This window comes from Labeo rohita, chromosome 5 (genome assembly GCF_022985175.1).
Source record: "Labeo rohita strain BAU-BD-2019 chromosome 5, IGBB_LRoh.1.0, whole genome shotgun sequence".
Taxonomy (NCBI): Eukaryota; Metazoa; Chordata; class Actinopteri; order Cypriniformes; family Cyprinidae; genus Labeo; species Labeo rohita.
This window is the reverse complement of record NC_066873.1, coordinates 23,586,176-23,612,837: the sequence shown is the minus strand read 5'-3', so window position 1 is coordinate 23,612,837 and position 26,662 is coordinate 23,586,176. Positions and strand designations below refer to the sequence as shown.

The following is a 26,662-nucleotide window of genomic DNA, read 5'->3' as shown; positions in this document are numbered from 1 at the left end:
TGTTACAATGTTGTTAATGTTTATTGCATTATTTCAGTTTCATGTGTGTTACCATGATGGTGTTTACTGTCTGTGTGAATGACACTGTCCATCATATTTTAATAATTAAAAGGTGCTTGTGATGGGCTTTGGTTCATCACGTGTAGTGTACACTGTAAAAAAATCCCTAAATTTCACGGTAAAAAAACGGCTGAACTTAAATTTACATTTAAATACCGTAATTGCATTAACTGATGTAATGTTAATGTACCAACCTATTGAAGTACTGAAATCTGTTTTGTACCTTTGTAATACTCTGAAAAAGCAGGTGGTGATGAGAAAGTCACATGATACACATATACAAAAGGTGCACAGTTTCATTCACACAAACACTAAACCCCACCATGGTAACACACATGAAACTGAAATAATGCAATAAACAAAGCATACAACACTGGTGTACAAAACTGATAAGAAAAAACCAAGAAGAAACAGTTATTTCAACAACAAAACATCACAAAATGTAACACAGCGAATTCTGGGAATGTCAATTTACGGTTATTCACTGTAAATTTTCACTTCCAAAAACGGTAGTTTACTACCGTAAAATTACATGCAATGTCAAATACAGTTGTTCACCGTATATAACAGGGGAACTTACCGTTAACCGTTTAACAGGTTTTTATTGTAGCATACAGTTTTTTACCGTTAAATTCACAGCCATTTTTACAGTCTATGGAGAAAAACAAATCCAAAATCATCTGACATCATTGTTTTACCTTTTTTTTGGTAAAGGCTGTTTGATTTTCTTTGCATGTTTGCTTTGAAAGTGCACTGGGTTGGTACTTTCTTCAACATCACACGTGACCTTTCCAACGTGACTATGTAATGCATAGCCAAGTCAAGCTAGTGCAAGACAGGCATTTGTGGTTAAAAAGTATAATTTTTTTTTTGTGTTTTTTTAGAAAATGACCACTTGTTTTTTTAGTAAATGACCACAATCCTCAGCTGGGATCGTGTAGAGGTCTTTGAAGCTGCAATTTGGACCTTCAACCCATTGACGACTACTGAAGTCCACTATATGGAGAAAAATCCTGGAAAGTTTTTCTCGAAAACCTTTATCTATTTTCGACTGAAGAAAGAAAGACATGAACATCGTGGATAACATGGGGTAAACAAATTATCAGGAACTTTTAAATATGTGGAGAAATCACTTACTGATGCACCACATGTACAGTCTATCCCCAAAACAGGACATGTAAACACTGACATCTGATCTTCTAAAAATAGCGGCTTTCTGTGTAAATACAGTGACATACAGAAATTGCCTGCGAGGAACTTCCAAAGCTACAACCTGTTAAGATGACTGCCCCAGTTTCCATGTTTGGAAACGAATAAATTACACTCCAGAATTTCTGAAAAGTATTGCTGATTTTTGGACAATACAGTTAATGTAGTTCTGAGGTTGATAAAGAAGTAAATAGAACTCAAAGAAATAAATAAAACATACAAAAGTACATAAAAGTAAATAAATAAACTCGCAGATAAAACAAATGAAAACTATTTGTACATATTTTAAAATTTCTATAAACCTTCACAGTTTACTGTGGTGAACGAACTGCTGCACATCAAACCCTTTACTTAATTCAGTTTTCCAAGTATCAAAGACTCTCCTGATTTGTTTCTTTACAAATCACAAATTCTTTAGCTGATTGTGTATCTAATCATACAATCAAACGCACCGCTTTCATTATTGAACTGTTCTTACTCTGTAATTATAATTAGGCTTTGCAAATGCTAACAATTGACCTATTTTTAGTGCTGAAGCTTTCCATACCTGCCAAGACCTGCACAACAGACAAAAATATAGCACAATGCAATTACACTGGCACGCATGAAACTTCATCATGTTGTGAATTCCTGTCATACGCAGGATATGAGAACTTAAGCACTTAATAAAACCTGTGAGAAAAACACTAATGAAAACAAACATTAGGCAAAGCTGGCATTTACGTAGAAGAAAACAGAAAAGTCTTTGTTTTGCATGGCCACGTGAGCAGTATCTGCACTGTCAAGCGCCCAGGCATGCAGAAAGATATGATTACTTTCTAATGCAGTGCCGATGACTCACCTGACTGCAATACATCAACAGCTGCGACAGCAGTGTCAGTTTTTATGGCAACACTTTCCTTTCCAGGTGTCCTCGCTAATGGTCTGGTTGTTATTACATGCACATCAATACATGTCTCTGCCCCACTTACTTCTTCAAAGAGACAGGAAACAACAGTCAGAATGTAACAAGATGTTTGACAGCTCTTAGTGACTTCATACAGGAGAGGGCACTGAATATCATCTTCCCTCTGGTCCAGAATCGGCCAGACAGCTGCAGGCTTTTCTCATGTCCTCGCCCGCTGGGGGCTCACCGGTCCAAGAGAAGAGCAAACATGAGAGAGATGAGAAGTAGACACAAAATAAAGGAGACTGAGGCGTCCAGCATTGAGAGGGGACAGACGGCATTGCCAGTTGTAGAATAGAAACAGGTGTTTCCCCTCAGAATGAAATCTGTGGCTTTAAGAATTACATTTTCCCTCATATAGGGCAAGATATTGAAGGTTTAAAATGTCTAGACCCCTCCAGAGAGGCTTGTAAGAGGTAGGGGGAAGCCGACCTGTTCACCACAGTTGTGAAGGGTGAAGGGTCATGACCTCCCCATAGTAGGTCAAAGATCAGCATTGAGAGTGAGGAGTGAGAATGAGGTGGTAAGGCAGGGTAAAGGGATGCTAGTAGACGTCCCATGATCCAGCGATGCTACATGGTAGAAAGTTGGTTGGGTTTTGATGACGGAAGATCCAGCAGTGCCTGTACAGTGACACCAACCTTTACCAGACCTCGCTCCTCTAGGATGTGATGCGGCAAACACAACTTGTCCTGTTTAAAAACACAAGTAAACGCAAGTATGAATAAAGAACAATGGCAGGTTTTCTAAACCTAAATACCTTGTTAAAAAGACGATTAAGTAGTGGTAGTAGTAATAGTAGTTAGTAGGCAATAGTAGGCAATTTTATGGCAAAAACTGACCTGGGATAATATAAAAGTTACATAAAATAAAAACCAAGCAAACATAAAAATAAAGATTTTTAAAATCAACACATAAAAATTCTGGGAAAATCTTACAAAACAAGTACCCGAGTAAGTGTGCTTTATAAAAAAGTTTTCTGCTGGGACAAAAAGATGATTAAAATACGGTAAAACAAACATAAACTGGCATTACAGCAGTTTAATACACTACCGTTTGGGGTCGGTAATATTTATGAATATTTGTGAAATGTTATTACAATTTAAAATAACTTTTCTATTTAAATATATTTTTAAATGCAATTTATTCCTGTGATGTCATTCCTCTAGTGTCACATGATCCTTTGGAAATCATTCTAATATGCTGATTTGCTGCTCAAGACATACTACTTGGGTAGCTGACAAATAAAAATTGGACTGTGTCCTATGGTGTGACATAGCAAAAATGTACGAAAAAAAAAAAGTAACATACAAATAACACGAGAAAATGTATCTTCATTCTTACAGTTACAAATAGCATGAGAGAGGTTTATCTTCAGTGTTAGAGGTTTTTTGTTTTTTTACATTTTTCCATCACACCACAGGACACATTGATACGTCAACTACCCACTTATAAATGTTGAAAATAGTGGTTAGAGACCTGCACAGGCCTCAAATCTAGGCTCTAGCCCGGCCCTTGTCCGACAGCTTATCAGAATTCTCGGCCCAAGTCCGACCCGAGCCCGTCTTTTTTCCCCTTCTCCCAAAACAGCTTGTACTACTGTTTCAGCAATTAAAATAGTTCATTTTTGTATGTAATGTCAAAGTGATGTTATTATTTTTTTTTTTTAATTAAGTTAATTTTGAAAAAAAGTAAAGTTTTTAGTGAATCAAGATTGTCAACTTCATCCTTGCTCCACTGATTCAGAAAAACTAGTTTATTAATAAATAATTCAAATATCTCCTTAATATTTCCCCTGACACATTCATGGTAATTACTTTTGCTGGTGCTTTGTGGCAAGCTTTAGCCTATTGCGTGCACTTGAACGCAGATTTTTTTTCCAGCTGCGCTGAAGGCGCACTTGCTACTGCTGCTTGAGGTGACACTAAACACCGTCCGAGCCGCTCTTGACAGTTGCGGTAACCTGGTCTTGTGTTGTTTTCACCAGCGCTGTAAATTTTTTTTAATCACCGTAATTGATGGATGTCTAAAATATACAAATAAGGAGAAGCCTAAAACAGGCCCGATGCTTGGTCCGCATCTGAACTATGACGTGAACATTGGTCCAAAGCCCAGCCCGAGGGCGTAAAAAAAGTCAGGGCCCATTGGGCCCAGGCTGAAATGCAGGGCTCTAACAGTGGTGCTATTTAATATTTTTGTGGAAACCATGATACATTTTTTAGGCATTAGGTCTTTTATAACATTATAAATGTCTTTACTCCGACTGTCTGAATACAAAATAATTTCTTAACAAAATCATACTGAACTTAAACCTTTGAATGTGTATGGATAATGAATGGATACATTTTCATCTTAACATTTTTATACATAACTGCACAGCTTATGTGTTTTCAGCCTCTGCCGGCTTAATACAGGAATACATGAACACATAAACATCTCTAGGGCTGCTTTGAGAGTCACTTCATGAGCATTTTACCCTTTCATTTGAGAAAAACTATCGTCATGTCAAACAAATAAAAACCTAAAAGATTACACAGCAAACCTTCAAAATACAAGTTTGGGTTAACCTGAAGAAACTGTGACAGAAATATATTACTTAATGTAATGACATTACTACTACCAATAATACGATTTTTATTACAACAATTTTTTTAAGGAACACTTACCAGAAAAATTATTTACCAGAAAATGTAAATACACAACAACAACAAAAAAGAAATAAATACAACAATAATAATAAAATCAATTAATTAGAGATGCTTTTGATTATTAAAATGTAATGAAACCATTTAAAAATGAAATCAAGAAAATTAATGGAAAACAGAATTTGGCAAAAATAAAACTGAATTTGAGAAAAAAAAAAAAAAAGTATTTCATAAGGCCCTAAAGTTTATTTTTTGTTAAACTTTTAATAAATTACTGTTAAACTATAAGTTTCATGATTTCAATTAATTAGACACGAGTTTTGTTAGAATAATTAGACGTTAATAATTTTAAATAAAATAAATAAAAACAGAAACTGGGGAAAAAACTAAACAAAACAGATTGCATAGGGCCTTCTAGAGAACATGTTCTTGCAGGGTTAAATCTTATAATCAATCAATATATCTTTAAGTAAAAGCTAGATTAGGTTGTAATTAAAAAATATTAATTTGATACTGATTTAAAAAACAGATATATGCTGATAACTGATATGGTGCTGATATATCATGTATTCGCACAACAAAACAAAATAAACACTCAATCTTACCTGTGGCACTCCAAGCTTTTTACATGCATCCAAGAAGTTCTCAACATTCCGCCGACATTTGGCCATACTCAGCTTTGGCTGTTAGAGGGATTGTGGACAGAAAGTGTAATATCAAACAGAACCACAAAACAAGCTATTTATGTGCTAGTTTTGCATGCGCAATATTTACCAACGCATGTCAATTAAAATTCAGAAAATATGATTTCATTTGAAAGTCTGTATTAAACATTTAGTGAAACTCACCACGGCAGGGGAAGGTACATGAATGCTGGCTACGGAACGAGGGCGAATGTGATTTGCCAGATGGCATAAAACAACACCATCCATCAAGGCAGCGCCCACATCGTCTGGCAGCAAAACCTTTAGCCTAGACTCAAGGTTCTGCAAACACACACAAACACTCCGTTTACTTCATCTCATTCCAAATAAAGCATAGGTGTATCATGTGAACCAAGAATCATCCATTTTCTAAACGTCGAGATAAGACGTCTGTGCTCTTTTCAGTCATTCCGGCTATCGCACGAGTGGCCCTTCAGCACCAAGGACAGCACAAAGCTGAGGTGGAGGATATGAAATTGGACATGATTGGAAATCATTAACAAGGACAAGCAAGCTTCAGCTTCAGTTAATCTCACACTCACTTCTTACATAAAAACTAGTCTATAGATGCTATGTACACACAGGGAGTCTAATACAGCATCATAACTGAAGCGGAACCTTATACAAGAATAAACTCAAATAGTGTGCCATACAAATAGAGTTTCTCATGTGAAACGCATGTGAGAAGTGGTTTAATTGCATATACTTCATTGCTTTTCCTGAGAACTGAATAGGAATTCTTTGTTCCTGCCCTCTCTGATTACACCTTGCTAACTATTGTCTGAAATATATGATCCCTTTCTGACATCATGACTGAACAAGTAAAAATAACACTGTTGGTAAGAGCTGCCAGTGACAAGTAAAAACAGAGCAATTAAAGACTGTTGAAAGAAACTTTTATACCATTTGACAACATAATCAACAAATTTACAAAGAACTTTTACCAATTTAAACTTCTGGGATCAGCTCATACCAAAAAAAAAAAAAATCTGTTTATCTGTTTGTCTAATTAGCGCCACGTGTCTTACCCTAGAGATATGAATAAATAATTTTTCATTATACACTGTCAAATATATATAATTCGATGGAATTCTGACCTGCCGCAAGAGTCTGATCTGCTCCATCTCTTCCCTGAGGTGCTCCATTTTTCTCCTCATGGTGAAGCTTGGGTCTGTGGAGCTGAAGTCTTGACGATTTCCACGGGAGAAGGCTGAGTAGTAGATACATAGTCAACATCATTATCTTGTTCCTCTTCATTGCAAGCTTCCCCTGTCTGACCTTTGAGTCTGGTAAATTATTGAATTATTGAGTCCATTAAAGGAGAAGTCCACTTCCAGAATGACAATTTACAGATAATGTACTCACCCCCCTTGTCATCCAAGATGTTCATGTCTTTCTTTCTTCAGTCGTAAAGAAATTACATTTTTTGAGGAAAACATTTAAGCATTTTTCTCCATATAATGGAGTGATGTGGTGCCCCGATTTTGAACTTCCAAAATGCAGTTTAAATGCGGCTTCAGACAATCCCAAATGCGGTTGTAAACCATCCCAGCCGAGGAAGAAGGGTCTTATCTAGCAAAATGATCGGTTATTTTCATAAAAATAATCCAATTTATATACTTTTTAATGTCAAACAACTGTCTTGTCTTGCTCTTCCTGAACTGTATTTTCTCCCTCAACTTCAAAATCGTCCTACATCGCTGTTTTACCTTTTTTGTTAAGGGTGTCTGATCTTTTTTGCATGTTCACTTTGCAAAGACTTCTGCAGCCATGTAGGATGATTTTGAAATGATTTTTGTAGTTGAGGGAGAAAATACGATCGTTTGAACTGCATTTTGGAAGTTCAATCTCGGGGAACCATATCAGTCCATTATATGGAGAAAAATCCTGAAATGCTTTCCTCAAAAAACAATTTCTTTACGACTAAAGAAAGAAAGACATGAACATCTTGGATGACAAGGGGGTGAGTACATTATCTCTAAATTGTTGTTCTGGAAGTGGACTTCTCCTTTAACACACTTTCATGTGGAATAAACAAAGTGTAAACAACTTCAGAAAAGACTTTCCCGTCTTTTGTCAAACTGTTTGTCCGGTTCCTTTTTTGTCAGGCCAGACTATTATTTACTGGATGATATTACAGACTTACATGGCCATTAAAAGTAATTGAGCTGTTTCAACTGAGAACTGCTTTTTTCAACTGTGAGCTGTAAGTCTGAGCTGTTTCAACTGAAACAAACTTGATCTTTAAATACATCAGTGCCTTGTTTTTGTCTCAAGATGCACACTTTATAAAAGGCACGTTTATAAAAATTACTTAAATGTCTTAATTGAACTATGGCCTGGCTTAGTCTAAGCCCTGTCTGTGAAACCAGGGGCCAGTTGCTTAAAAGGTTAAGACTAGTCTTAAAAGTTGAATTTTTTAATTCAGTTTGATTGGTCTTAGTTGAATCCAAAAAATAAGACTGATTACCCTTTGGCTAACTGCTAGTTGGTCAGACTAGTTCTTAAGACACTTGCCACATCCCAATGTGCCTAAATATACTACGGCCTCAAAGTAAGTTCTTTTTGGTGAAGAAAAAGCACACACTTTTGAGTGTGTAGTAGAAGAGCAATGGATTGTGGGCAATATTAGCCATTAGAGTGTGCAAGGATCCACACTTCAAAAATCAACCTGAAATAGTAGACCATCCAGGGAATTTTGGCATACTCTTTTCAGCATACTACAGTTATGGCCAAAAATATCGGCACCCTTGCAATTCTGTCAGAAAATGCAACACTTCTCTCAGAAAATTGTTCCAATTGCAAATGTTTTGGTTATTCTCATGCTTATTGTTTTTGTTTGCACTGCAACAACACAAAAAAAAACAAGAGAAGAAAAGTCAAACTTGATCAAATTTCACACAGAACTCAAAAATGGACTGGATAAAATTATTGGCACCTTTGTCAAAACTGTAAGAAATAACTGCTTTTCAAGCATGTGATGCTCCTGTAATTTGTATTGAGACACACCTGTGGCAAGAAACAGGTGTGGGCAATATAGTAATTACACTTGCAACCAATTAAAATAGAGAAAAGCTGACTCAACCTTTGTGTTGTGTGCCACACTGAGCATGGAGAAAAGAAAGAAGTGTAAAGAGTTGTCTGTGGATTTGAGAGAAAAAATTGTGGAAAAACATGGACAATCTCAAGGCTACAAGTCCACCTCCAGAGATCTTAATGTTCCTGTGTCCACTAGGCACAATACCATCAAAAGGTTTACAGCCCATGGCACTGTAGCTAAGAAATAATTGCTGATGTGATGCTCCTGTAATTTGTATTGAGACACACCTGTGGCAAGAAACAGGTGTATAGTAGAGAAAAGCTGACTCAGCCTTTGTGTTGTGTGTCAAACTGAGCATGGAGAAAAGAAAGAAGTGTAAAGAGTTGTCTGTGGATTTGAGAGAAAAAATTGTGGAAAAACATGGACAATCTCAAGGCTACAAGTCCACCTCCAGAGATCTTAATGTTCCTGTGTCCACTAGGCACAATACCATCAAGAGGTTTACAGCCCATGGCACTGTAGCTAAGAAATAATTGCTTTTCAAGCATGTGATGCTCCTGTAATTTGTATTGAGACACACCTGTGGCAAGAAACAGGTGTGGGAAATATAGTAGAGAAAAGCTGACTCAGCCTTTGTGTTGTGTGTCAAACTGAGCATGGAGAAAAGAAAGAAGTGTAAAGAGTTGGTGGATTTGAGAGAAAAAATTGTGGAAAAACATGGACAATATCAAGGCTACAAGTCCATCTCAGTCAAACATGGTGGAGGTTCAAAGATTTTTTGCTTCTGGCACTGGATGCCTTGACTGTGTGAATGATATCATGAAATCTGATGATTACCAAAGAATTTTGGGGCGTAACGTAGTGGCCAGTGTTAGAACGCCTCCACCAGAGGTCATGGGTCAGAAAGCACTCAGAAATGGTTACAAACAAAGCGCTGGAGAGTACTGAAATGGCCAGCAATGAGTCCAAATCTGAATCCCATAGAACACCTGTAGAGAGATCTCAAAACAGCAGGAGAAGGAATCCTTCAAATCTAAATGACCTGGAGCAGTTTGCAAAAGAAGACTGGTCCAAAATTCCAGTAGGGAGGTGTAAGAAACTTTCAAAACGGGGTGCTACCAAATATTAAGTTAAGGGTGCCAATAATTTTGTCCAGTGCATTTTTTGGGTTCTGTGTGGAATTGTATTAGATTTAAACCAAAACATTTGCAACTGCAACAATTTTCTGAGAGAAGGGTTCCATTTTCTGACAGAATCGCAAGGGTGCCTATATTTTTGGCCATGACTGTATGCCTTGGGGACACACTTATTGTAATCTCACATACTATTAGGATGGATAGTCTTAACATAGAGGCTAAGGTTATGCAACTGGTCCCACGCCTGTATGTCTCATTGCTATGAGGCCTAATTTACATGACCAATAAAATACAGAGAAGCATGTTTTGTCTTGTTGATGTCTTTCTGCTGATAATTAAATATTTTAAAAATATAAATGGCATAAACAATAAAACAGGAAGCATTTGTGAGACTGATAACATTGCAAAACAAGCGGTTTTACTATCATGTGCAGCATAATTTGTATTGTATTTCTGTTAGACAGGAAGTACTGGCCTTCCTTGTGCTTTCCACTGAACTGCAATGTCATTAAAAATGACAAAATGATAAAGAAATACCACTAAATCAATACCACAGTTTACGACATCTTTCCAAAGAAATTAAACAAAGGTGATGAAAGGTATTATCAGAGTTAAATGCAGTCTCAAAATACGATGTATGTGCAAACACTGCTGTTAATGTAGTTAGGACTTCAGACATGATGCTTGTCTGTTTAAAATGTGACTGCTAGAAATTGATTGTTTTAACAGAGAAAAAATGATTTTTTATTTTATTTTATTTGGCTAACACATAAATATAACTTTAATTGCTCATATACGCTGAAAAGGAAATGCTTTGCCAAGCTGCCAAGTCTTGTGATGAGAGAAATAGAAGGGATAACACTTTACCTGATCTGGGTTTCAGGCCAAAAACAGTGAGAGTTGTGGTGAAATCATTAGATCGCATTCCCTCCTGTAACAGCACAAATACGGAAACATTGCTGGATTTTATAATTAATTCAATTTCTTCTGACTGAAATTGTCTGTTTTTACACAGATGTTTCTCTTTCTCATGAATTTTGTAATTGTAGCATTCTACTTCTACTTCTAACTTCTACAGAATGAGACAAAAAACAGGTTTCCCGCAACATCTGACCAACGAATTACCATGAACTTTCAAAACATTTTACAGATTGCATTCACAAAGAGCATATTTGTAACTGATGAAATATTTAAAGCTGCGCATGACTAGAAAAAACATATTGACTATAGATATTTCTATGGTTGGAATCGTTGATAAAGGATGAAACAGGAACTTTCTTGAAAAGACTCATAATGAAAGTGAGTGAAAGGAATATGAAAATAGTTAAACTATACATGCTTATGTTGCAGTTGGAGGTAGCTAAAAACTATGATATAGTAGTCTAGACAAAACGTGACCAACAGGAGTGCTTAGATCCGAAAAGATCAGAAATGCATGACTGAAGTTCAGTGATGTGCCTGAGTGGCTAAAAGATAAAGTTGTTTGTTCTTCACATTTCACAACAGACTGTTTTGTGAATTAATCTAAACATGCTGTTATTTTTTTTTTTACTTTTACTGAAAGACATAGCAGTGCCAAGCATTCTGTCATCAGATGCAATGCAGGTAAGTACATGTACAGTGGAGATCAAAATTTGAGAACAATGTAAAATTTCCTAAATTTCAAGGTGCTTAGTCCTATTTGAAGTTATTCTAAGAGGAGAAAAAAGAACCATTTTTAAACATACTTCACAAATGAATTCTGAAGCACAGTATAAAAACATAAATGAGATATTTGAAAAAGAACTCTGATCAAAATTAGCGTACACTCACAGATACCTCCAAGTTATTGGCGTTAATCTGGCAACTGGTGCTAATTTCCTTAAAGGAGAAGTCCACTTCCGGAACAAAAATTTACAGATAATTTACTCACCCCCTTGTCATCCAAGATGTTCATGTCTTTCTTTCTTCAGTTGATAAGAATTTATGTTTCTTGAGGAAAACTATTCACTATTTTTCTGCATATATGGTGCCCCCAAGTTTGAGCTTCCAAAATGCAGTTTAAATGCAGCTTCAAATGGCTTAGCCAAGAAAGAAGGGTCTTATCTAGCAAAACGATCGTTCATTTTCAAAACAAACTGACAGCTTATATACTTTTTAATACAGTTAGGGTATGTCAGAAAACTCCCATCTTGTTTTCTTCCCCAACTTCAAAATCATCCTACATCGCTGCAGAAGTACTAATGCTATCTCGTACGTATTTTACGAGGTGGCTAATTCGTACGATTTCGTACAATCTAACTCAGTGACAGGTAGGTTTAGGGGCGGGGTTAGGTGTAGGGCATTCGTACAAATTCATACGTATTATGCAATTCGTCAAATACATACGTTTTAGCTAAAATCGACAAATTACAAATTAGCCACCTCGTAAAATATGTAAGAATTGCCATGAGATTGGGCTGGAAGTACAACCCAGTGTTTACAAAGTGAACATGCAAAGACGATCAAATGCTCTTTACAAAAAAAGGTAAAACAGCGATGTAGGATGATTTTGACGATGAAAAAGTAAACGAGATGGGAGTTTTGACACACCCTAACTGTATTGACCCGGATTACACAGACTACGCTTGTGCATCGCAGAGACGAGACAAGACAAAAATAACAGATCGTTTCACTAGATAAGACCCTTCTTCCTTCACTGAGATCGTTTAGAGCTCTTTGAAGCTGCATTTAAACTGCATTTTGGAAGTTCAACCTTGGGGGCACCACTGAAGTCCACTATATGGAGATAATTCCTAAAATATTTTCCTCAAGAAACATAAATTCTTATTGACTGAAGAAAAAAAGACACAAACATCTTGGATGTGAGTAAATTATCTGTACATTTTCGGAGCAAGTTTAATTTATTTGGGTCAATTTATTTGGGAAACATTTAGTTTGGCGGCAAAATGGGGAATGACTGAAGCCCAAGTGCATAAAGAAATCAGTGAAAGGTGGAGGAGGTAGTGTCATGGATTGGGGGATGTTTACTACAGCAGGAGTTGGGCCTCTTAGGCCCTGTTTACACCTGGTTTTAAAATGCGTTTTAATCGATCCGATCACAAGTGGACAACGCTAAGCACAGGTGTAAACTGGGTGTGAAACGTTTTAAGCTTGTCCACTTTCGACCATATTCAGAGGTGGTCGAAAACGCATTCGATCAGATTGCTTTTGTAGTGTAGACACGCATGTGGTGATTATCAGATGGGATTTAAACTTTGACAGGCCGAAACGAAACGAAAGCGGCTGCTTGCCGCATTTTCTCTTTTATCTAATTTTGCGAACATGTCAAATTTGTCCGACCATATGTCTTCCATTGCTCTGAAATATTTGAAAAAGCCCATACATATACACAAACAAAACTTTGTGTTTGCTAATAACACTGGCAGCAGAAAACGGCTATGTGTCTCCATTTGTGGTCCAACTGACCAAAATGCATCTTAATACCAAGTGTAAACAAGGCCTTGTACAGCTACATGGCAGCGTGAATGCACTTTGTTTTTCAGCAACATGCAGTTCCTTCCCCGCAAGCATCTTCCAATCAGCCTGCAAACTGCATGCAAGACAATGTCCCTGTCAAAAGCAAGCAAGGGCCTCTACACTTCCTACTAATTTCTGACAGTGTAACCCTCCAAAATTTTAGTTGTAACAGTAGGGGGGACAATAAACATAAAATTTCTTAAGAGCAATTTCTAAAGAGGACACAAATAATACAGCCAACATTTTACTGGTAAAGATAGATATGTGTACACAGCATGTGTACATAGCACGGAGTGTTTAAATATGAGATTGATTCACCACGCGGTCATATTATAATCGTTGAATTATTTTGCACATAGTATTTTAGGTTTCCTCTGGGACTGAGGATGTCTCTTATTTAGATATTCAACTGCAGCAAACTCACTGATCTGCCACTTAACATCATATTGAGCAAAACCCAACACATCGGTAGGTCTACAAAATTAGCTTAATATCAGTTATCGCCATTTTCGTTGTAGTGGGTGACAAGCCACAGTATTAAACAAAGCTAAGCTTGATAACCCTCGGATATCATCATTTTTGTCATGACTAATTTATTAATGATCCAGCATCATCTTAATAAAGAGAAGGAATCACTTCACACAATGTTTAAAGTGAAGTGAATAAAATAGCCTTGACAGCCTAAGTTACTTACACATAACTACTGAAGAACTTTGCTCTCTCCCACCGGACTCGAGTGTGTGCATTGGTAAAGGGGGAAAGCAGGCAGTGGACCAAACCACTGTTAGGCAAGGGAGGGGGGACTCAAAACATTTCTGAACTTAAAACGCTTTTTGCGTTTATACTGTTTTACTACTTACACAATTATTTTAAAGGGGTCATCAGATGCCCATTTTTCAGAAGTTGATATGATTCTTTATATACCAATATACAGAACTGTGCAAAAGTTTTAGGCCACTAGTATTTTCACCAGCTAAAAAATGGTTTAAAGTAAGTTATTTCTATCTTTTGCTGTAGTGTGTCAGTAAAAAATATCGGTTTACATTTCCAAACATTCTGTTTGCCGTTAATTGTAATAATCTAGTGAGATTTTTGTTTGCACAAGGAGTCTGACAACAGCCAGTGCTCCACACTGATCTAATCTCATCATCATCCAGTCTGTCTGGAATGACATGAAGACACAGAACAAACTGAAACAGAGTAAATCCAGAAGAACTGTGGCAACGTCTCCAAGACGCTTCAAGAGACCTACCTGCAAAGCTACCTGAAAAATTTTGCGCAAGTGCACCTAGGGCAAAAGCTGCTGTAAACGCAAAGAACGGTCGCACCAAATGTTGATTTCATTTAGTTAATAAAAGGTAATTGATAAAGAAAATCTATTTATGACAGCATCCTCATTTTACAGCATTTTTACATTTTATTTTTTGGATTTAGTCTGTCTGAGTTTGTTCTGTTTCTTCATGTCGTTCCAGACAGACTGGATGATGATGAGATCAGATCTCTGTGCAGAGCACTCGCTGTTGTCAGACTCCTTGTGCAAACAAAAATCTCACTGGATTATTAGAATTAATGACAAAATGAATGTTTGGAAATGTAATCTGATATTTCCTACAGCAAAAGACTGACTTTAACTGACTTTAAACCATTTTTTAGCTGATGAAAATACTAGTGCCTAAGACTTTGGCACAGTACTGTACTTTGGTTAAAAATTCTCAATTGTGTAAAACAACACCCTTTTAACCTTGCCAAAATAAGCTCTGCAAAAATAATCTCATTCTGGTCGTGGCTGCTTTAAATGCACATGAGCTCTGCTCGCCCCGCCCCTCTCTTCTCTTTGTGGAGAGACGAGCCTGTTTACTTTAGCCGCATTCAGCCGCTAACTAGCACATAATTAGGAAAGGCGATCGCAAAGATACTCACTTCACGAGTTCACCCTTACATCTAATCTGGTTGAGTAAACAGTAAGCATATTTTGGCGTGCTGTCCTGGGGGAGGGCTCCGAGCCCGGAACATGGCCCGAACCTAGAGAACTCCCCCCATCCCAAGTGTGGGATGAGGATAGATTAAGAGTGAGGAGTTGGGGTGGAGGGGGGATGCCGAAAAACAGTCGAATGACGGAGGTAAGATGGCTGTGTGCATATATATATGACTTCTGCTAGATTGGATGATTACCTAGACGAGTTGCACCTGAGCCAAATTAGTTGATTATCTGATCGTGCTCCTCCCGAACTTTGTTATCAAACATCATTTCTGCTGTAAGTGAAGCTGGATCACGAATGATTCGCACAAACTTAGACGGATATATATAGATCGGGAGGCGCATTCCCTTCACAAACAAACATAATCCACTGCATCTTCAGCAGCTCAGATGTCAGGAGTAAATGACGACCATTATGTTCATTATTACATCCAGCAACACAACACCTCAATCACTCAATCTGAGATATTTTTGTCTAATTTACATCCCTGCTCCGGCATCGAAACAAAGAGTTACAGCTGTTCTGAGGTAAGATGCTCATGTCAATCAACTATCGTGGGAGCGGCCTCTGTTGGTGAATCTGAGAATGGCTCAATTTAAAAAAGGGAATATTATTTTTACAGATTAATTAAAAACCACTGCATGGATTTTTATCATTATAGGGCAACACATTACTATGTTCAAACAGAATGTAAAAGTGAACTTAGCATCCGATGACCACTTTAATTATATATCCATTATATTATTTACAATACACAGAGTCATTGTAATGGTATTTGTTTGGGGTGGGGGGCAACCCTCAGACGGGGGGTCCTGTCTATGGTTGTAATCTTCTTTGGTGCTACAGTGGGGACTGTTCTCTAATTTTGATCACTGTTTTCCACAAAACAAAAGAACAGTGGTATACTTACAGCTGATATTCCTTCAAATTGTGAGTTGAGAATATAAGTCTTTACAGATTGTTCTCTTATATTTGATCTTTGTATTTTTAATCTTACAGTGTTTTTGTAATAAATGTTAAACATGTTTAACGATATAAAGACACCAAGTATCATTTGAGTCCTGCTGATAAAATCAGTACATATGTGCATACACGCAGTGCCTTTGTAATACGACATGCAACAATAGTACTTTTGAAACTATATACCAAAAATTAAGCAAATAAGCAAGCAAAAGAAATTACCATGCTTTAAAGGACTGTTGCAATTGCTGTGGTTGCCTTTCAATTTTTTTGTGGTTGTTTAAATGTTTTGCCTCAGGATCTGGCTTGGACTCAAATATACACAGTCTTTCAGAGAGCTAGCCATCTCAAGTATCAAAACACATATCATGCTGGAAAGAATGGTGAGCAATATGGTGCAATGAAGCTATTAAATTACATCAGTGGGTGTTTACTTTTTTTTATAATAACTTTGGGAGTTATTATAAAAAACTGAAAGTGCATTTCATGATAGCTCTGCTCTGTGTCTGTCTGAAGGGACTCTCAGCTGGCCTCTAATAAATATTCATGCTAGGAGAAACTTGGCGGTCTTGGCATGTAGACAATCACAACACAAAGTCTCACCTCACAATCGTTGTCGTTACCACTGGAGTTTCTTCGAGCACTTTGGCACTTATACTGGAATTGGAAAAACAAAGGGAGGCACAGGATCAGATTTGTTATATTCATCACATTATCGGCCTTTAACATCATAAATGCAATAAATAGTCTAGAACAGTGGTTCTCAACCACATTCTTGGAGCCCCCCCAACGCTACATATATTGCATGTAGGTCTTGGAGTCTCTACTAATGAGGTGATGATCTAAATCAGGTGTGTTTGATTAAGGAGACGCAAAATGTGAAGTGTTGGAGGGGATCCAGGAAAGTGGTTGAGCACCACCGATCTAGAGATAAAAGAATAAAGTTCCTTTTCCAAACAATCTGGTTAGAATTAGTCTAGTCAAAATCTGGTACCTGGAAAGGTAACATAATCTGACAAGATAACCATCCATCCATAAGCAGAAGTGTACAGTTAGCTTTCTGTTCTGGTTTCTGTTTTATGTGAAATAACCAATAATTACTACTTTTGTACTGACAAATTTTGTTTTTTTCTTTATGCCACATAAGAAGAAAAAAAAAAAACTCTCACAGTGTCATTGTTGTGGTAAGATCAATTTCAGATTTAAAAAAGAAATGTGATTCATCACTTTATGTGTCAGTCAGACAGTAGAAAGTCTCTTACTGTCTAAGTAGGTAGTTAAAGGCCAGAATATAACTGCCTACTTGGTAATACAGACCAGATATTTTGCAATTAGTCAAATGTCTGGTTAAGGACAAGCACAATGAGACTACAAATGCACTGTAAAAACTGTTGAGAAAACGTAAAAAAAAAAAACAAGGCACTGACCGTTGAGCTGTCTCAACAAGTAACAATACTGCATTCATTCAACCTAAATTAGTTTGTTCATCCAATGATTATCTTATTTTGCTAATAAACATATTCTTGTCACAGCAACTGAAACAACAATTACTGTTGAGTCAATTTATTACTTTCGGTCACCACATTAACATTTTTATGTCTATTTACAAATAACAAACATGTTATTAAAACCATAATAGACAACTTAGTCTAATATATGAATTCAGATGCAAAAGCCTCTAAATCCATCTGACGTATTTCTTTAAAATGAGCATTTCTTTCTGCCTACTTTGTATAGGTTTCTATGTAAGTACTGGCACTTCTGATTGGGCTGAGGCTGGAACTCAGCGAGTTTGAAGTAAAAGTATTTGATGGGCGTATAATATGTGTTGAGAGCATTCACTCAGTACCATTATCTCATTTTTGACCGAGATGGCTTTTAGCTGTTTTTGCATCTGAATTCTTCATATAGACATCCTACAAGACTAAGATATCCAGAATATAGATTTAAGTGGCTGAACATAATCTAAGCTTCAATACTTGAGACACTAACCCTAAAGAATGGTGGCAATCAATAAATTTAAAAGAGATGAGCTTTTACATCACAGCATAACAAACCACTAACAATAATGACAAAACAACGAAAAAGCATAAATGAAGCCAGCAAACAGAAAACAGTAACCCTTTGACAGTGCCTGCATCATTTATTCATGCTGCAATGCATGCTGGGATCTCACAAAGCCTTAACATTTCAGTAATATGAAATTCTTTGTTCAGACAACTGTGTTTGACTAGTTGGGACAATATTTGGGGTAATTCTGTTGGTCTGGTTTTTATTCAAGGAAACTGCATTTTTTAGTATTTGAGCCTCAAAAAGTTTTGTAAACTGGAAAATATGCAGTTGCGTTTTTACAGTGTATTTGTACATTTAATGGATCGGTGAATTTATTGCTGATTTCTGTGGAAAGCTGAGAACTTGTCTGATCTTGCTTGATTCACTGATACACTCTTGTTGAAACTTGAATTATTATAATATGAATTAGTCATCCTAGTGTTACTCCTTAATATCTTGACTTAGAAGGCTACTCATTATTCTAGCTCACCAATGACAAATGCTCACTTTCACAAAACATTTCTCATTATTTTTAAAGGAGAAGTTCACTTCCAGAACAAAAATTTACAGATCGTTTACTCACCCCCATGTCATCCAAGATGTTCAAGCCTTTATTTCTTCAGTCGTGAATAAACTATGTTTTTTTTTTTGAGGAAAACATCAAGATTTTTCTCCATATAGCACACTTCTATGGTGCCTGTGAGTTTGAACTTCCAAAATGCAGTTTAAATGCAGCTTCAAAGGGCTCTAAATGATCCCAGCAGAGGAAGAAGGGTTTATCTAGAGAAACAATGTTATTTTCTAAAAAAAAAAAAAAAAAATTACAATTTACATAGTTTTTAAACTCAAATGCTCGTCTTGTCTAGCTCTGCGATGCACATGTGAACTCTGTGTAATCCAGGTCAATACAGTTAGAATATGTCTAAAAACTCCAAACTTCAAAACTTCAAAATCGCCCTACATCGCTGCAGAAGTACCGACCAAGTGTTTACAAAGTGAACATGCAAGGAGGGTTAAACGCCGTTTACAAAAAAAGGTAAAACAGCGATGTAGGACGATTTCGAAGTTGGAGGAAAAAATGAGATGGGAGTTTTTTTGACATACCCTAACTGTACTGACCCGGATTACACAGGATGTACACAAAGCACCATAGAAGTCCACTACATGGAGAACATTCCTAAAATGTTGTCCTCAAGTAACAATTTCTTTACGACTGAAGAAAGAAAGACATGAACATCTTGGATGACAAAGGGGTGAGAAAATTATCTGTAAATTTTAGTACTGGAAGTGAACTACTTATTTAATCAATTAAATTCAGTTAAAAATGGAAACAAATATGACTCCTACAACCACATTTCCCTTTCACATCTAATAAAGAATATAGCATAAGAAAATCCCAAACATGGAAACAGTATTTGTATCATGTAATTTAAATAATCACTCTAAGAAAATGTTTGGATATAAAAGCCATACGCTGTGATATTTCAAAAGACCCAATCAAAATAATACCAAATACCTACAGCAACCATTACGTTAAATCACTAAACCTCAAAGGTCAAGTGTGTCATTATTTGGTTATTGAACTACTCTCTCCCAAATCAGCTTAATATGTCAGATAACTGTAAACCATGTGAATTTTATTTTTCAAGAAAGTACTTGTCTTAAACAACATTCACAATAATTAATACTGATTAGTACTATTAAAATATTTTCTATTAAAATATGAAAATCAAACAAACCAGTAAATTAGTATATTACTGTATTAATTATACTATTTCACTGTAAAATAAGAAACCCAAAGTATTTAATAATACTACTACTGATAAATCAATGCTAATATTTATGCCTTTGCTTTCAAACGTTAAACCATAAAACTTTTATTTTGGAGGAAAACGGTATGTAGACCTTACAACTTCTCTTTTGTTGCTAACAGATTTATAGAATTCATTACAAATTTGGGATAATAGTTGGTGTTGCATTTTCAAATAAACAATATAAGTGTCCCAAACTAACATTGTTGGAAAAAAGTTTGTGTGGAGCAGCATTTACTAACTGTGAATGTTTAAGTGTTTTATAAAACAGAGGCTTTATTCAGCAAGGCAATACAACTCTCTTTTTTTAAAGAAGACAGTATGATACTAGATGAGTAAAGTTTGAGAACAAACTTTAAGTTGGCTTGAGAAAGCCTAGCCTGAAAGTTTAAAGCAGTTGTAATAGATTTAACACATTGCTTACATGATTTAACATGTTGTTAACATGTTTTAGCATGATTAGCTTGTTGCTTGTATTTTATAAGCTGATTACAATGTTGTTAGCATAATGTGCAAGTTACTAGAATGTTGTTAGCATGATTAGCAAGTTACTAGCATGTTTCTAGCCTGATTAGCATGTTGATAGCATGTTTCGCGCATGATTAGCGTGCTAAGAAGAAGAAGAATCTTAAGTAGTAGATCAGTAAGTTGGCTTGAGAAATAATATAACAGACAAAACATGAAAAAAAAAAACCCAGCATAAATAAAAAATTCTCAGCCTGGCATCACCCTGCTCTTGTCGCAACGAAAAATGAAAAAATGCAGATAAACTTAATACACAAAATCTTTCATATAGAGGCCGATGACTAATAATCCTGTACGCAAGCCTGTTCTTTTCTTTTGGGTAAAATCACCTAGCCATAGCAATTGAATTACAACATTAAGCACATTTCAATTAGGAAATAGAAACGTGGTTGACAAGCTGTGTGTCGGGATGTGAACAGGAATTCTATTGTGTGGCAATATGCAAATGTACTGTTTTAAATGTCACGCCTCCATCAGTGTTTGTATACAGCAGTGGAAAGACTAAAACACTGTAAAAGTAAATGCTGATGAACATGCATCCAATTAATAAACCAAAGTAATCAAATCATCAAAGGACTCTCATTCTTCCTGTCAGGTACAGGTCACTACTGAGGAAACAGTGAAGTCATCTGGGCTTAGACTGGGCTTGCTTTCAAATTTTTGTTCTTTTGACAGTTCCATGGAAGTGCAAAGCAAATGCACATGTGAAAGAGACAAACAGTTAAGGGAAATTCCCTTATGGATATGTGTTTCTGTGTGTCCTGCCAAGAAACCTAAAGGCTGCAGGTCAGCCATTTTAAACCCTTGAGATTTACTTTTCAGTGTTTACACACATACACGCACACACAAAATTGCTCAGTTTAAAAAAAAAGTCAAAGGACAGGAAAACCTGGATTTCATATGACTCATACGTGACATTGATACATGTTCATATTTTATTGAACTCACTGTGTAAACAGTCACTGTGCAGGATGGGAAAAAGTCTGTGAACCCTTCATTTAATAATCCTTATTTTAGCAGAAACATCCTCAAACTAATGTTTTCTGTAACTGTAAATCAGACAAGCTTTCAGGTCATGAGTTTTGCACTAAAACCCTTTTCACTAAACTCTTTCAGCTAGGTAAAATATCGGGTGTCTTTCTGCTGTGAATCACACTCTTGAGGCTGTGCCAAAGCATCTCAAGTCAAACTGAGGTCAGAATGGGTTTTTCCAGAATGCTGAATTTTATTGTCTTTTTCAGTCCTATGACTGTAACTGAACATTGGCATGTTGATGTCTTCAAGCCAGGACTTTTATCAAACATATGAAGTTTTGGTATGTTGAACATGATATGTTTGAATTAGTGTAAAACATGACATATCCTGTTGTCAGCAGTGGCACTATGATTGTAACTGAACATTGGCCTTTAGATGTCTTTGGGCCAGGACTCTTACCGAACATGTAAAGTCTAGTGCAGATCAGACAAGTTAGTGTAAACAAGTCTTTTCCTTTTCCCAGTAGGTGGCGCTATGATTATAACTGAATATTAGTCTTGTTAAAATACAGTCATGGCCAAAAATATTGGCACCCTTGCAATTCTGTCAGAAAATGCAACACCTCTCTCAGAAAATTGTTACAGTTGCAAATGTTTTGGCACTCACGTTTATTTTGTTTTGTTTGCATTGGAACAACACAAAAGAAAACAGAGAAGAAAAGTCAAATCTGATACAATTCCACACAGAACCCAAAAAATGCACTGGACAAAATTATTGACACCCTTAACTTAATATTTGGTGGCACACCCTTTGGAAAAAATAACTGAAATCAATCGCTTCCTGTAACCATGAATGAGTTTCTTACACCTCTCTACTGGAATTTTGGACCACTCTTCTTTTGCAAACTGCTCCAGGTCATTCAGATTTGAAGGATTTCTTCTCCCAACTGCTGTTTTGAGATCTCTCCACAGGTGTTCTATGGGATTCAGATATGGACTCATTGCTGGCCATTTCATAACTCTCCAGCACTTTGTGTGTAACCATTTCTGAGTGCTATTTCAAGTTGTTTCAGATCATTGTCCTGCTGGAAGACCCATGACCTCTGGTGGAGACGCATACCGTTCACACAGTCCAGGCATCCAGTGCCAGAAGCAGCAAAAAAAAAAAAATCAACCCCAAAACATCTTTGAACCTCCACCATGTTTGACTGTAGGGACTGTGCACTTTTCTTTGAAGGCCTCATTTCTTTTTCTGTAAACAGTGCCATGATGTCCTTTACCAAAAAGCTCTACTTTTGTCTCATCTGTCCACAGTACGTTCTCCCAGAAGGATTGTGGTTTTGTCACATAAGTTTTGGCAAACTCCAGTCTTGTTTTTTTATGCCTTTGTGTCAGCAGTGGTCTCCTACCATAGCGTCCCTTTTCATTCAGATGGCGATGCATAGTTGCGAGCTGACAATGTTGTACCTTGTGTCTGCAGATCAGCTTGAATTTGTTTGGAAGTTAATCGGGGTTCGTTATCCACCATTCGAACAATCCTTCGTTGTAATTTTTAATTGATTTTGCTCTTCCGTCCATGTCCAGGAAGGTTAGCTACAGTGCCATGGGCTGTAAACCTCTTGATGCTAATGCACATAGTGGACACAGGAACATTAGGATCTCTGGAGATGGGCTTGTAGCGTTGAGATTGTCCATGTTTTTCCACAATTTTGTCTCTCAAAACCACAGACACACATTTTAACTGGTTGCAAGTGTAATTACTATATTGCCCACACCTGTAACTTGCCACAGGTGTGTCTCAATTACAGGAGCATCACATGCTTGAAAAGCAATTATTTCTTACAATTTTGACAAGGTGCCAATAATTTTGTCCAGTCCATTTTTGAGTTCTGTGTAAAATTTTATCAAGTTTGATTTTTATTCTCTGTTTTTTGTGTCGTTGCAGTCCAAACAAAAACAATAAGCACGAGAATAACCAACATTTGCAACTGGAACAATTTTCTGAGAGAAGTGTTGCATTTTCTGACAGAATTGCAAGGGTGCCGATATTTTTGGCAATGACTGTATGTTCAGGGAAGGACTCTTATCGAACAGATTGAAGTTTGGAACAGATTGGAAATTGTACGCCTGAATTATAACAACTTCCTGTTTCATGGGGAAACATCGAAGTTTGTCGGGTTGCCACAGACACGCCCTTCAACGACAACTCAACATTTTTGCAATTTAACATCACAAAGGGCTTTAGATTACAGTCACCAAATTTGGTGTTGATCTGTTTATATCTCTAGTAGGTGTTTGTTTAAATACGCCTGAAAATGGCACAAAACTTGCAGAGAAAATTCAAAATAACAGACTTGCTGTTGGGTTTCCAGGGGATTTTTTCGTAGGTGCTGCATGTGTTACATGTGTCTGCCGAATTTTGTACATGTATGTGAAATGTAGCTCGAGGGGCACTTCGCTGATATTTCTGAAACCCATATCAGACGTAAATATTCACCACTTTGGTGTATGCAAAGTTTCATGAGTTTTTGAGTATGTTTAGGCCCTCAAATATGTGATTAATTTTGAAGAAGAAGAAGAAGAAGAAGAAGAAGAAACTGAGCAATTCCAATATGGTCCTCGTACCACTGGTGCTTGGGCCCTAATAAACGCCTCACATCTTTATTCACATAAATAAGGGTTGACGTACAATAAGGTATTAGTCTTGGCCTGCAAAAACCAGGGGCTGAGACTAGGAGTATTGCAACATATTGCTATACTTCTATTGACATATACAATAGTCCTGTGACATATTCAAGTCTCAAGTGCCATGAAGTCATTACATATTTGTGTTTGTGTGTGTGTGTGTATGTCTTTGACAAAACCAGTAAGAGAGAGAGGTATATGTGAGCAAACAAAATATATGAGCGTGAGAAAACCGAGAACATGTGCGTGCTTGGGTGTGTACCTTCAGGTAGTCTTTTCTCAGGTACTTGTTTCTCCTCCGATCCTCGTTCTGGTTGAGCACAGGCGGAACCTCCGGCCATCTTGGCTCTGAGTCACTGCTCTCTGATTTCAAACTTCCATCAAACGAGCAAGAAGAAGAAGGCTGTGGGACAATAACAGAATAACAGGGCTCAAAATCGATTTTATGGGGCCCTAAATTAAAAGGTAGCTAGTCTGTGGAGTTTTAAACAAACAAGTTGTTTATATTCATTCTCAAGGTCTAACATGTGGAAAGCATTACCTTCCAGATTAATGGGGAACGAACATCCTGATAAACATTCAAATCGCATGATATTTTTGGCCATAACGCCAAATTTTGGGAAAATGGGAAAGATGCCATTAATAACCAAACGCATGAAAGCATCAGTAAGAATGTCTTGAAAACGTATTAGTATTCATTTGTTTCTCAGCAAAAGTGTTCATCAATGGAGATCGGTTTAGCTTTGTCAAGACAAAAAAAGAGGTGAACAAAATGTGAAGAAAACATGTTGTAAAGAAAAATGTACACTACCATTCAAATGTGTGGGGATGATAAGGTTTTTAGAAATGTTTTTGAAAAAAGTCTCTTGTGTTCACCAAGGCTGCATTTGCAGTTAAAGTCAGAAGTTTACATACACCTTTCAGAATCTGCAAAACGTTAACTAATTTACCAAAATAAGAGGGATCATACAAAATGCCTGTTATTTTTTTAGTTCTGACCTGAAAAAGATATTTCACATAAAAGATGTTCGCATATAGTCCACAAGAGAAAATAACAGCTGAATTTGTAAAAATGACCATGTTCAACATGTTCAAAAGTTTACATACACCTGATTCTTAATACTGTGCTGTTACCTGAATGATCCACAGCTGTGTGTGTGTGTGTGTTTTTTTTTTTGTTTTTTTTGGTGATAGTTGTTCATGAGTCACTTGATTGTCCTAAACAGTTAATCTGTTCTTCAGAAAAAAAATTCTTCAGGTCCCACAAATTCTTAAAGCCATACAGTCATTGTTGGAAAGGGTTCAAATACATAAAAATGCTGGAAAACCAAAGAATAGTTGGGACCTGAAGGATTTTTTTGAAGAACAGCAGGCAGTTTAACTGTTCAGGACAAACAGAGGACTCATGAACAACTTTTTTTATAAATTCAACTATTATTTTCTCTTGTGGAATATACGTAAATGTCTTTTATGTGAAATATCTTATTCAGGTCAGTACTAAATCTGAAAAAAATAAATAACATGCATTTTGTATGATCCCTCTTATTTTGGTAAAATAATTAACATTTAGCAGATTCTGCAAGGTGTATTTGATCAAATACAGTAAAAACAGCATATACTTTTTTTATGTGATATTCAGCAGCAAGTACTCCAGTGTTGAGTGTCACAAGATTGTTCAGAAATAATAATAAAATGCTGATTTGGGACACAAGAAACATCTTACCGACCCAAACTTTTAAACAGTGGTGTAAATATTGGTGGAACCGGTGAAAATGTTGACAGGGTGAGTAAAAATATGACTAGAACAGTGGATTTTAGAAGCTTTACTGTAAGGACAAAAATTAATGAGAAGGAGGAATGTGATGAACTGAAGAGTGACCTCAGAGAAAGCTGCATCTTCATCAGTGAGATCAGTCTCCTTAAAAAAAAAAAATACACACACAAAACAAAGAATGAGGGCGAATGGAATTCACAAACAATGATAAAGCAGAGCCAGATGAAATCTGTAAGTCATCTGCTGGTATCCACTGATTCCCATAGTATTTTTTTAAATGGATAAATGGACAAAAGGACAGTTTAAAGTATAAAAGAATAGAAAAGTTTCACACAGGCTGAAAAAGTCTACCATCAGTGCTGTTGCACAGAAAATGAATCACATTGTCTTTCCAATGTAAAGCCAGCCAGCATTTCTTACCAGGTGTGGCAAAATGAACTGATACGTGCATTAATGCATACAACAGCAGGGGTGTTTGCAGTGGTGCATGACATGTATATACTGGTACCTGTCCACTCAAGCCGGAGGCTGAGCTGCTTCCTTCGTCTAGTGATGCACTGTAAAGAAAAACAGAAACAATGAGTGACATGCAGACATGCTCTTTTAAAACATACAAATGGGGGCCTACGGATGACTGCATTAAGATTGTGCGTATGTGTGCAGA

General features: G+C 36.6%; 1 protein-coding gene across 1 annotated transcript; it reads right to left on the bottom strand.

Moving 5' to 3' along the window:
- lrch2 (leucine-rich repeats and calponin homology (CH) domain containing 2) lies at positions 1–26,656 on the bottom strand. The gene is made up of 9 exons (XM_051111139.1): positions 26,507–26,656; positions 26,104–26,142; positions 24,487–24,627; positions 16,781–16,834; positions 10,608–10,671; positions 6,662–6,774; positions 5,709–5,846; positions 5,466–5,543; positions 1–2,907 (listed from the first exon to the last, which is right to left on the bottom strand). The coding sequence occupies exons 1-9, from the start codon at positions 26,636–26,638 to the stop codon at positions 2,788–2,790; spliced, it is 879 nt and encodes a 292-aa protein (XP_050967096.1). The 5' UTR covers positions 26,639–26,656; the 3' UTR covers positions 1–2,787.
- Between the last annotated feature and the right edge of the window lie 6 nt (positions 26,657–26,662).

Bases quoted from the DNA above. Each gene is read 5' to 3' on its own strand.
- lrch2 (XM_051111139.1), bottom strand. From the start codon at position 26,638: ATGCAGTCATCCGTAGGCCCCCATTTGTATGTTTTAAAAGAGCATGTC. The intron at 10,672-16,780 runs GTGAGACTTTGT...GTGCTGTTACAG, and splicing joins GTAACGACAACGATTGTGAG to GAGGGAATGCGATCTAATGA. The intron at 5,847-6,661 runs GTCAGAATTCCA...GTGTGTTTGCAG, and splicing joins AGATCAGACTCTTGCGGCAG to AACCTTGAGTCTAGGCTAAA.